At 37.6% G+C, this 12,578-nt stretch overlaps 1 protein-coding gene across 12 annotated transcripts in view; it reads left to right on the forward strand.

Moving 5' to 3' along the window:
* Nucleotides 1–12,578, forward strand: part of ESRRG (estrogen related receptor gamma) — a 390,382-nt gene that overhangs the window by 339,663 nt on the left and 38,141 nt on the right. For all 12 annotated transcript variants that reach the window (XM_030945130.1, XM_030945139.1, XM_030945133.1 and 9 more), the window contains one exon: nt 4,327–4,488. In XM_030945130.1, coding sequence (XP_030800990.1) covers nt 4,327–4,488 — 162 coding nt within the window. The remainder of the gene's footprint in view (nt 1–4,326; nt 4,489–12,578) is intronic.

Genomic DNA, 12,578 nt, shown 5'->3' on the forward strand with positions numbered 1-12,578 from the left:
AGCTTCTACTTTCAGATTTCACAAGAAAGTGATTTTTGTAGTTTTCACTAACTAAATGAGTTTGACTGCTCAACCTCCCAATGAAAATACATTAAGAGCCTCATTAATTTATACCTATAGATTAATACACTACCTAGCATTAGATTAAAACAGCAATATGCCACACTAATAACAAAGCAGAAAGTGGTAGTTTGGGCTCTAGTACCCTCATGGATTTTTTTTTTACTTTGTTTTGTTATGTTTTAATAATGTCCTTGATTGTATCTCTCCAGGCTGAAATTAAGAGAGAAAGAGATGATCATCTCACTGCTAAAATGCAAGTTCCATCCTCTTTGCGATTAACTAAAAATAGTTAGGGGTTTTGCTTTGCAGCTTATATAAACTCAAGCAGTGACTGTACTAATTCCATGAAGTAAATTTAATAGCATTATAGCTGTAGTGCAAGAGGCTGGTGTATTACCCTGCAGAGACACACAGGCTCTGTATCAGGTGTTGTAAACTCTTCCAAATTCAAATGGGAATACACACATCCAGTTGCTCCTGCTGAGGAGGTTAATTTGCTCCTAATGTGGATAAATAAGCCAGTGAAATAAGGAGGGCAAATTCCTTCTTGTCTCCCATTTGCCTCTGCCTCTAAGCCTCTGACAACACACATGTCAGGTTTTAGCCCCTCGAAAATACCTGGCTGGATGGAAAATGGAATCTGTTTCTGATGGTGTTCCCCAGTAGGGGACAGTGCTGTGTACAATACGTTTGAGCATATGGGGATCTGGAGAGCAAATAAACAGTCTTTGAACTGTAAGTGAAAGGGCATTTTAGCTGTGTCAAAGAAAAAACAGCCAGTTTTACATAAAATTAAGGCTTAAGTGAACATATGGCATAGTTTCCTTTTGCCTTTCCAAAAAACATTATGCTGATTATATTCCTTCAATTGTCCAATCTGGCATCTTCTACTCAGCCTCCATAAGCTGTCCCACTGTTCTGTAAATACAATCTAGGGCTGCACTAAGCAGATTTTGCACATTATAATAAAAACTTTCTGATAATACAATAAAATTTAATAAACTCTAATGCTTAATTTCATTAGAGGTTTAGTTTTCCTGGGTGCACAGATTGTCAGTTTTTCATTTACTTGATATTGTCATTGAGTAGAAATGTTGATAGCCTAACATACCAAAAAAAGCCAAGACCAAACAGACAAAAAAACCCATCCAACCCAAAAGCCCCAAGCCCTTAAGATATGAGCAGAGGTTAATGCAGTTGTACTGAAATACAAGAATCTCTGTGTAAACCCAAGATTATTGCAATGTGGTGCATTACATTACCTATAAGGTGATAACTGCGCCGATTTCTGTAAGCTTCAGTTGTCTGAGATAAACTAACCTCCTCATAAATCATTACTCATTATCTGAGTGCCTCCCTCCGTTTTTCTTAGCTTATCCAAGTACAAACAATTTTGTCATAAACATTTTTAAAACTTAATTTTCAAATCCTGGCAGATAAGTGTCCAGACTTGAAACAGTTGAATCCGTTTTGTGTGGAAGTAGCCTGGGAGATTTTCTGGACCCTGACTGATAGTTTGTGTGTACCAAAGGCACAGGAATGAAAATTGGGTTCTATTGATTCTAATTAGGGAAACATTAAATAAGATTTACCTTGAAACAGTGCTCATGGCTATTCAATTTCCTGAGTGATGGAGTTTTCTGAGTACGTTCAGAATTTTTCTATGTTCTGTGCTAATGCATGTGCCAATACATGTAGCTTTTTCCCCCTGTAAGGAAAGAGCGGGTGTTTGGAGGATCTTTTCTACACCTACTTCTGATCTATGTTGTATTTTCCAGCTTTACCATAGAATTTAATGGCCTGGCTGTAGATTTCATTGACTGCAGAAATAAAAAGGATTTGAGGTTTTGCAAATCCTGAGTCAAAATAGTCAATATTCCTAAATCATCTATGCAATGTCATTGGTGAGGAGCCTCATACACAAATGAAAGTTGTTCTTTGGCTGTTTCTTCTGCTGCAGGAGAAAAAAACCCAGAACTTGGGGATGAGAGTGTTTCTTCATTCATTTATCATGGTTTAAAAACCCAAAAAGTAGAAGTCCTCAGCTGCATATGCTTGGATGTTAAGAAACTCTTTATTAATTTATCCTATTTTCCTAACCCATTAAAAATCCTGGAATTTGGAAAGAAGTAATGCTGTCTTTTCTCACGTACATGTTTTCTGTGTGAAATTGAACAGGTTAGGAAAAGACTGTTAAAAAATTTAAAAAAAACCTGCTAAGGCTGTTTGCCAATATAAGTTTAAACTACCATCTGTCATTTGTAAATAAGAATAGAATTCCTCATTAATCAGTTTGATAATCAGTCAACTATTGAGATCAAAAATTACATCAGTTGGCATGGTTCCTACAGTTCATATAAAGCATGAATATGTCCCCTTGTAATAAAACAAGCTTGATGTGATGGTTTCCAGTTGGCTCTTGCACTTACTATATGAAGGACTAACATATATCACAACTTCTGGCACCCAAATTTGGAATAAGGCAAAAATTGTAGAGACAGTAGATCAGAGTCAAGGAGTCTGTGTCACTAAAGAGCAGTAAAGTATCAGAAATCTGAATCAAGTGAGCATTTTATGGAAAAATGTCATGGACTAGTAGGGATCCTTTCTGACACTGATGGCTTAGGTTTTAAGCTTCTATATTTTTCAGATTCTTTACTGCTTTAGTGTGTAGTTCTGAGCTTCATATTAAAGGATAGTGAGCTCTCTTCACAGACTATTTAGACAAAACAATTCATTTTCTAGCTTGGGACCAAGGTCAACTGATCCAAATTTCAGGCCCAAGAGCATGAAGAAGAGAGAAAAACAAAGATGAGACTTCATAACCTAAAGCTATAATTGGACAATTAACTGCAATATACTAATGGACCAGAACTTATGAAAATGTGTGAGACCTCAGGACAGGTCAACCATTTTGGGTCCATCTTGGGTGTAGCCCTGGCTGGGCTCTTGTGCTGCCGAAGATGTATCCATTGAGGCCTTTTAATAAATGCCTGCTTTATTCTTTAACTCTGCCTAGCCTGTGTTCTAGGTCAGCCTTGACAACACTGTTGGGCAAGTCACATCCCAGTCAGCTTCCATTGCAGGAGAACAGTGTGGTCTGTCCTGTGACGTACATGCAGATGGGGAAAATTGTACTAATTCTGGCAGCATTCTCTGCACTCAGAAAATACTTGGGGTCTCCTCACAGTGGAATCCCATTTACGTCAAGCCTTATAATGTTTTATCTCTCTGAAGGGAGCAGATTCATGTAAAATCACTAAAGGGTGCCATTTGGGCTTTAAATTCTGATGGTGCTTTTGAGGTCAAAAGATGTACTTACCAGGAAAAGTAAAATGTAAATATATTGGGAAGTATAGTAATGTACCCTGTATTAGGAGGCTTAATGAATTAGTCCTTTTCCCATTTTTCAGTTCTGCCTTCTCAGAGTAATAAATCAGGCCCCTGTATAGAGATAAAATATTTCCATTGTGCCTTCACATGGATATAGTGCTCATATTATGTGTATCCTACTTATAGAATAGCAACACTGTATTGTAAATCTTGTGGGCTCTTCTCTTTTTTTCTTCTCTGCATTTTTCCATATAACTTAATTGATTATTCCAAATAGATATCACAAGTCAACTGAATAAAAAAGTAAATATTTAACATGTGAATGAAAATGCTATATAGATAAAAATAAGCAGTGTGTGACTACGATAAATTATCATTCCATGCACAAAACTCTTTTTTCTCTTTGTTTTTAGTGTTTTTTCCTGTTTAGAAATCAGAAGGAGATGATTGGTCTGGGTTTGTGGATAGAGAATGGTAGTTCAGGTCACTGACAGAAGTTACAGGTTTCAGTGATTGACTAATTGCATGTGGTATTTACTCACTCAAAAATACCCCTGCCTTTAAGGGGTGGGGTGAGTTGCAGGTAAAAAATGAAGGCAAAACTTTTTATTTGAACAGTACAAAATGTCCTGTAATGCATTAATCTTTTCCTATAAAGTTTGTACTCCGATAATTAACAGGGATCATGTATTTCTATGTTCCATTGAATTTATTATCTAAGAACATACATGTCTGGCTTGATAAACACTGTTAATGGATCAGATTTGTTTGTGCTGTAACCACTTGTCGGAGGTCATGAAGTTACAATAAGGTGTAATTAAGTTCAGTGTCTTAAGACAAATTTTTGTGCACTTTGAAATCTGAGCCATCTGTTTGAAGTGTAGAATGATGCTGCTGGTGATCTTGTAATGTTCTGGACCATTTTTACAGATAACAAGATTGTCTCCCATTTGCTGGTGGCTGAACCAGAGAAGATCTATGCTATGCCTGACCCCACTGTTCCAGACAGTGACATCAAAGCACTTACCACTCTTTGTGACCTGGCAGACAGAGAACTGGTGGTGATCATTGGATGGGCTAAACATATTCCAGGTACATACAGTGTTTGTTGCAAATAGATAATGTACAGAAATCATTGCGTGGGTTATTCTGTGCTGGTAAAAAATACTACTTTTTTCTCTCCTTACAATGCATAAAGTTTTCCTAAGGCTCCAGAATATTCCCACAGAACACAGTTTAGATGGTCATGTATTTTACCTTGGAAGTAGTAGTGTTATTGCTGTGAGTCTTACTATGTTAGTAAGTTTCACATGCTGCTTAGAGAATTTTTTTTTCATGTATTGCTATTATTAAGATAAACTCCTCTTACTATCCAGAGCATTAAACTGGCATCAAGGGTCATACAAGTCCTCTCTTCTGCAGTCACCTGATTCAGCAGTATTTGAATATAAGCCTGGCTTCTCTGTTTGGTAAATGCAGCACTACTGACCACAGGAGGTGAAAAAATTCAGTTATGTTTTGGCAAGGCACAGAGGAATTGTTCTTTTCATTGACTGATCTAGTGTGAGAACTGAACTGTACCAGCAATTCAGTACAAAGAACTGAATTGTCCCGAAAAACCTCCCCTTACAACTTAGTATTTCCTTGGTCTGCATGGAATGGACTGCAGTCTGCATCACATAAATGCATTGATACTTACAAGCTGACTGGCAATCTTATTAGCAAGAAAAATGGGGGTCATCAAAAGCAGTTTCTCAGAGGATTAGCAATTCCTTTAGATAAGATTTCAGGTGTATTTTTGCCCCTCCCCAGTGCTGAGGTGTTTGTTCTTGCTCTGTGAGCTAGCAGACAAACTTACAGAAGTCTCCAGGGTTCTCAGTCTATCACCTTTCACAAAAATCACACAAAAAAAGGTCAGCTTTTTCTCTTGTTTCTTAAGGTATTTTTCTTGTCCAGCAGATGAGTGAGCATGTTGGTGTGTTTTCATCAGCTCATTAGTTTTCTAATTTTGATAGTGGAGCCTTATTAAGCATGAGAGTGGATAACCTTTCATTCCTCAGAGTAATAAGTCATTCTCATTTTAGATGTGATTTTGGGACAACTTAATAGTAGAATAAATATTCCAGTCAGTTGTTTGTTTATCGAAGATATTTTATTTGTAGTTTCAAAAGAAATTGTGAAGAAATATTCTTGCTGTTTGTTTCTTTTTCCCTTGTTCTTACCAGTTCTTCTGGGTCATCTTGGATAAATATAAACACAATATATGTACAAACACAATCAAAGAATAATAATAGTTTGTACCTTTATGAAATGTTGGGTTTTTTTTTTTAACTTCAGAGGAAAGTCAACAGACTCTAAAATAGTCAGTTGATATTTAGTCATTCTCTGTGCCACAAACAGTGTATAAACAAGCTCTTGTATCACAAGCAATGTTTTTCTGGTACAGTTAACTTATTTCTGTCTCCTTAAACTAGTTTGTCTTTATGCTTTGAATGCTACAGTAATTTCTTTAATCAAATTGATGGAAGTCCCTTTCCCAGCCCACACTGAAACCAATTTATTGGTCATGATACGCCGGCTATGTTGCTAACAGTCGTAACGAACTGTCAGGCAATATCGCAGTGCAGCTAATTTGAAGTCATTAGGTGTGCAGCGTTCAGGCAACAATTTGTTACAGTGGTTAGGAACACAGCTGACATTTCTGAATGGCTTTGTTCAGAGCAGTTCTAGATGAGCCCAAGCAAATTGTAAACTAATTTAAACATCACTCTATATTATAGGAGCTACTTTGTCTTACACTGCTTGCTAATAAAGCACCCCAAATTAAGTCAGAATGAGTTAAGCAGGTGAGTTTGAGTTTCATCTTTGGAAGATACCTAGATCACCTTAACCAAAATAGAGTGGCTCTCAAAGAAGTCAGTCATGCGCCGTAGCAGCTGCAGGGGAACTTTGTCAGTCTGATTTGTGAATATGCTGGAGTGATGGGAAGAGCAGAGGGATGAGACTGAGCAGCCTTTAAAATGATGGCTTTGGTTAGTGTGGAAAAGTGTGGATGCCATAAACTGGCCCTGAAAATTTAAAATCTGAGCCACTTGAAGAGCTTACCTGCCACAAAATAGCATTTTAGTACAAAGTAAGCTCAAACTACACCTACAGTTGTTAACCCACCCTAGGTAAGTGCACTTACCTGATTTCATTTACAAATTAGAGTTTAAAAAAAAAACCCAGGCAATAAAGACAATCTTTTTATAAGCCTTCAGGTAACAGAGGACAGTGATAAGATCTGTGCTTGTTGTCTGGCATTTGATCACAAAAATCAAAATGCAAAAGGGCTGGACATGCTAGACAAATACAATGAGCTTTTGTAGCTTGGTTTTGAATGTTGGACTGATGAACTTGGACTGGCTACACTCAGCTGATGTCTGGCACAAAACAGCATCTGGAAGAGCCTGCATTGGTGCTGTCTGTTTGCAAAACTAACAAATGTTACTGTAGGCAGAAGCATAACAGGATGGGGAAAAGGATGAATTAGGAAAGGGGTGCAAATTGCCTAAAAGTTCACTGTAGCTTGGCAGACTAAGTAAACCCTTGGTGTAAATCTTGTAGAGTCGATTAATTACACCAGTAGTGAATTTGTGCCTAGCACAGCAAAGCAGCAATCAGCAAATCTTTCTTTACTATAGTGATTTCTTAAGGTTCAGTGTAATTAAAGGCCCTTATATATCAGGTGCTTAATAACTAATAAAGATCTCAACTCTAAAGCATTGCAATGTAAAATTTGTCTTCGTGGAGGAAACCAAAGCAATGTTTTTGCTCTTCTGAAAAAAAGCCTTTTAATAGGATTATCTACAAAAATGTAACAATGCAATATTCATTCTGCCCCGTCCAACCGTTCCCATTTCAGTCACAGACTAAAAAATGTTTTCAAATTATACAAAGTTCAAGTCCTTTCATAAAATCATTAGTATTTTTGTTGTATTGGAAATATTTCAATAGTTGCTGTTATTGAACAAAAAGTCTATACCATATACAAAAGGAAATATTGAAAGAAAAATATATATGGAAAGTCTTTATCAGTAAATAGAATTAGTCTCCTTGCATTTATAAATCAAATAAATGGAAAGTGTGTTGTTATGAAACATGACCATGTCTTATCTGAAGAAGAAAAAGATCACAATGGCATTAGGAAATGCTTGACTTTAGTTAGAGAGGCGTAAGGGCACAAGAACAGATGATGGTGCCCTAATAGCCCTTTTTAAGAATGACAGGGCCCCGCCATTAGCATCCTTTTATATCCTTGGAAATTGCTCATGCCTCGCTTTTATGGTTCCTATCTGCCTGACTCTTTTTTATTTCTCTTTCAATTTCATCCGCGCTCGGATAAGCGCATGCTAACACAATATGATTGAGCTGTAAAATGGAACGCTGTCGCCTCTAATCTCTTTTATGTAGATATGGAGGTACTTCCACACTCCACTTCATTCTGTCTCCATTGTTGGCCTTTTTAGAATGTGTTGCCGAGTAATGGAGGCTCAGTCAAATATTAGAGCTAGGTTTCACAGGGTGTGATAAGAAGATTATCAGGCCAGCAGTCAGATCTATTGTTGTTCTTTGTGTCAGATTAAAATATTCTGATGTACTGTAACTTCGTTAGTAAAATACTGAAGGTGCTTAGGGGGGGAGGCTGATGCTGATGAGACAAAACTCCTATTAACTGACCTAAATAAATTGTAAATATATTAGGAAGCCTCTGCAAGACATTTTATTTTATTTTATTTTATTGATCTATTTTAAAAATTTTATTTTAGCTATCTTTTAAATAAGGAAACCTTTCTTAATTCATCATTTTCTGGTAGTTGACTTTCCTACCCTTCACATTGTGTTTTGGGGAGTTTCCATTTCATTGGTTGCATTATGTTAATTAAGCTTTTGCTATATAGGGTAGTTTTCTGCTGATACCTACTCACAGTACCAGTACGGTTTAGGCTGGATTTTTGTAACTCTCTCATTGACATTCACCAAAATGTGCAACATTTTTTCATATTAAGTGGAAGCAGCAAATATTAAGCTCTTAAAAATGTGCATAACAGGAAGCTAAAGAAAAAATGTTCTCTACGAAATTTGCATGCATGAAAAAACATCAGCCAGACCATAGAAATCAAGTTTTTGCACTTAAGATGAAAAATTTGTTTGGAAACAGTAAATCAGACTAATACATCAAAAATAACTAGTTACATTATTTAGTAAAATAAGCCTGCTTGTCTTCAGCAGTTGTCCCTGTTTTGTTAGCAGGAACACTGTTCAAGGAAGGGAATAGTTAGAAATTGATACTGCCACTGGTGCTAGTATTAAAAAAAAAAAAGCATGATTTTGATGTAACAAATAGAAGGATGTTTTGAATATTTTAGTGTTAATGTTTTATGAAACATTTTTGTTTCAGCATACTCTTTGTGGAGGACAATATTTAAGCTTTCCTTTCCAAAGCAGCTCTCAGGGGTGTAGTTTGACATTATAATATTGAACAAGAACATGATTTGCTGCAGAGTTGTTGTTTCTAAAATGCCCTTTTCTCACCATGTGTTTCAGAAATACCACCCCATGTAGGTAAAAGCTGACCACAACCACTTGTGTGGATTGTTGTTGGGGCAGCCCATAGAGAATCTCAGCTCTGCAAGGGGGACCGGTCTTGCCTGTGCTTTATGTCTGTGCCGTGCTGCCTGCCGCTGTAAAATTTGTTTTTTGTGCTCAGCCTTCCCTAGTCCCTTGTGCTGCTAGCTGGATTTAGGGCCATTTCAGACACAGCCCTGCAGCTTCTGAGAGCACCCCATCACAGGGTGCCTGTCCTTCCACAGACAGCTGGGCATGTAAATGTGGTGCTCACTGTTCATGTGACATGGAACGGAGGATGAGTTGTGAGGTGCTAAGAGGTTGGCAGGAATAATAACTTGAGCCTCCCGGGGAATCAGGACATCCTGCCCTTTCTCAAAGTGCTAACTGGGACACTTTATCAAAAGCCTGGTATCTGCCCTTCTTTTAACTCCTTCTACAAACATGCTTTAAGTACAGAAACCAGACCTGCTCTTCCTGTGAGGGAAATGTTCTTGAACTCACAACTAGTGTGACATGTGATCTAAGGCAGGCCATTCCCTGGGCTTGAGGGTAGAGGTTTCTCAAAAACGAATGACTTCCTTGACCTCTGGCACTGAATTGTACAATATGGGAAATCAGCAATTGGCTGCCAGTTTTATTTTTGAGCATTAGTGTGGATGGACCACCCAGCACTGCCAGGGTTTAGATCATCATGTTGATTCAGGTTTCTCCAAGCAGAATGGGACAGCAGCGTGCCTAAAATGCCAGCAGTTCATCCATCCTGGTATTTGAAGTGCTGGGAATGGTGGCAGTTTTTAGTTTTTCATATTTTGAAAACAGTATCACAGAGAAGGGTTAAGTGATCTTGCAAGGTAGGGAGGAAGAGGAAGGATGATGCATGAATTAACATGTCCACAAGTCTCCCAGCATTTTCAAAACAAAACAAAGGTCTGTATTGTGGCAAAAGGTAGTAACCAAAGGATCTGTTCAGGTTTTTAAAAACTTTCAACATACCCAGCTGAGATACAGTGTTGGGCTATTCTTGATGAATCTGTTGCAGAATTCAGTGGCAAAATTTCAGCAGATTTCAGTACAAAAGAGTAGTAGGCTTTGTGTGCAGCTAGAGATGCACACACTCTGTGTGTGTCTGCTAGTTCCAGTTCAGAACTGAGAGAGACAGCACTGGAGAGGTGAGAAGGTTTCTAATAATGCTAGACATAGATGTCCTGGGGTAAAAAAAGCACTTTAGTTTCCAGGTTAGTCACTTCTGGCATTTTTTTACTTGCATTAAATTAACTGAGGGGGGGAAAAATAATCTCAAACATATAAACATCTCATCACCTGCAAATTAAACATAAATATAAAATAAATGTGCAGTAAAACTTAAAAAGGCACTTGAAACTCTTGCTAGTTATGACTTCAAAATCTGTACCTATTCTTGGAAAAGCTTATTTAAGAGTAATCATCACCAAAAGCATAATAAAATAAAAAAATGGAATTAACAGGTGACAAAAGAACTTGGCTTAATTATTATCTTTTGACATTGTGGGGGGTTTAGGGAAAAAAATCCCTTATTTAAAATGCTCTTGTCTCAAGATCAGAATTAAATAGTGACTTTGTGTCTCTATTAAGTTCACCTTTTATTCCTTTACAAGTACTTGCTTTTTCCTTCTGAGTGACTGTCTCCTTTTCTTGTTTTGTTTTTTTTTTTTTTTTTTTAATCAGTCCTCTCCCTCCGCCCATGCCCCCAACATTCACACTACACTGTCTGGCTGTTGCACTTTTTTTTTCCCAGTGTCCCCCTTTATCTGCCTCAACCAATCTCCAAATGAATGCATGTCTATCATGGCCTTAGCTTTGACACTCTGGATATATTGATTAATAGTTGCCCTAAGCTCCTTTTAGCAAATCAAATTTTCACTTTTAGCAAGGATTTCGCCTCTGATTTATTCAGCAAAGTGAAATGCACTAAATTGACTTTGACATTCAGGGAAAATGGCTGAAAAACAAAGAGGGGAGGAAAGAGATATAAATTGTGTGGCAGCTGGAGACTTCAAGCATAAAAGAGGCCGTTTTCTATAGAATATCACTGGTTAATTTGGAAACATGCATTTAAACAGGAGTATAAATTATTTTCTTAAAATTAGATGGTTTTTTAGACTGAGGGTTTGGGATATAGTAAGGTTTACTTAGCAAAATGCAATATATTCAACCCAGATTCATCACTTGCTAATCATGGTGCAAGTGTGGGACCCACTTTTGTTGCCACTAATAATTATTATGTTAAACAAGAGACAAAGAGGTTTCTGAGTAGTTTTATAATGAGGTGCTAAATTGGTAAATATCTTCCTACCATTGCATTATGTTGTTCACTCCTGTGGCCCTTTAAAAATAAGAAATGATTAATAAAAAGAGAGCAAATCAACAGTAATGAATGCCAGTGCTTTTCATTTTCTTTCTGTAAACAAAAATGGCTAGTTTCTGAGTCTTAAATGCAAAAGTACAAAATGATACAGCAGCCATTTGCTATTATTCTTCCAGCAAAATCAAGAGTGTTGTATTACCCTGGGTGTCTTGTAGACTGCATTAGAGATGTTGTATGCTCACAGATGTTGCATGACTGAAGTACCAGGAGGCTGAAAATGCCCCCTTTCATATTTGCAAGTGTTTGACTGGACTGCTAAATGGAATAAAGGAGAGGGGAAAAGATGGAGAAAAATTATTATTCTGTTCTATGAGCAGAGCTGGATGTTTTTGAGAGGGGTGTACAAATATGCAAACTAAAACTGCAGGAAATGGTTTGGGCTTGTTCCGTGATCAGATTCTGCAGCAAAAATTACAAAGAAATCCAGCTGGTAGTTTGCTCAGTTAATCTGTAGAGACAGACCAGGAGCCTTCGGTGGGATCAGTTGTCATGGGTGTACAAGTCAAATGTGCTGTGCCAGCCTCTGTTGTTCAAGGATCTGGCCCTGAAGGGATAAATCCCCATCAGTAGTCAGTGTACCAGTGGGAGCTGAGAGTTTCCTTTGTCCCCTGTGTGTACTCAGCACCTCAGGACTCTGCAGCACTGTGTAGAATCAAGGTTTAAGCAAGTATTTCCACTCAGGGGACAACAATACTCACCTTTGTACCCACTTCTTGTGTGACAAACGGGTTTACTAGATTAGGTCTGTGTAAATTGCAGATGACTCAGTAGCAGTTTTCCTTCTTCTAAGCCAACAAGGAATTAATCTTATTACCAGAAGGTAAGAGGTCTAAACGTATCTTAACCTTTTTAATTTTACTGTAATCTCCACTCTTCTTTTTTTTTTGGAAGCAAGCTGGATGTGAGGCTTCAATAGTAATGGCCTTTTGCAAGTGGAACAAACATCCAGAGTGCCCATACCCAAGATAGCCTGGCACATTAGATTTTCAGGGCTGTGACTATTCCATTGCCACCCCCCATAATTTAGCTTAACTTTATTAAAAGACCACTGGTTAAGAATACACTGTATGAAAGAACTGAAACTTCTGAAATAGTCTTTGAGGGGTGTCCTTTCCCAAACTTCCCCACTTCCCCAAATTGTGCAGTTCATACCTCAGGGGTGGCCAGC

Source organism: Camarhynchus parvulus, chromosome 3 (assembly GCF_901933205.1).
Source record: "Camarhynchus parvulus chromosome 3, STF_HiC, whole genome shotgun sequence".
NCBI lineage: Eukaryota > Metazoa > Chordata > Aves > Passeriformes > Thraupidae > Camarhynchus > Camarhynchus parvulus.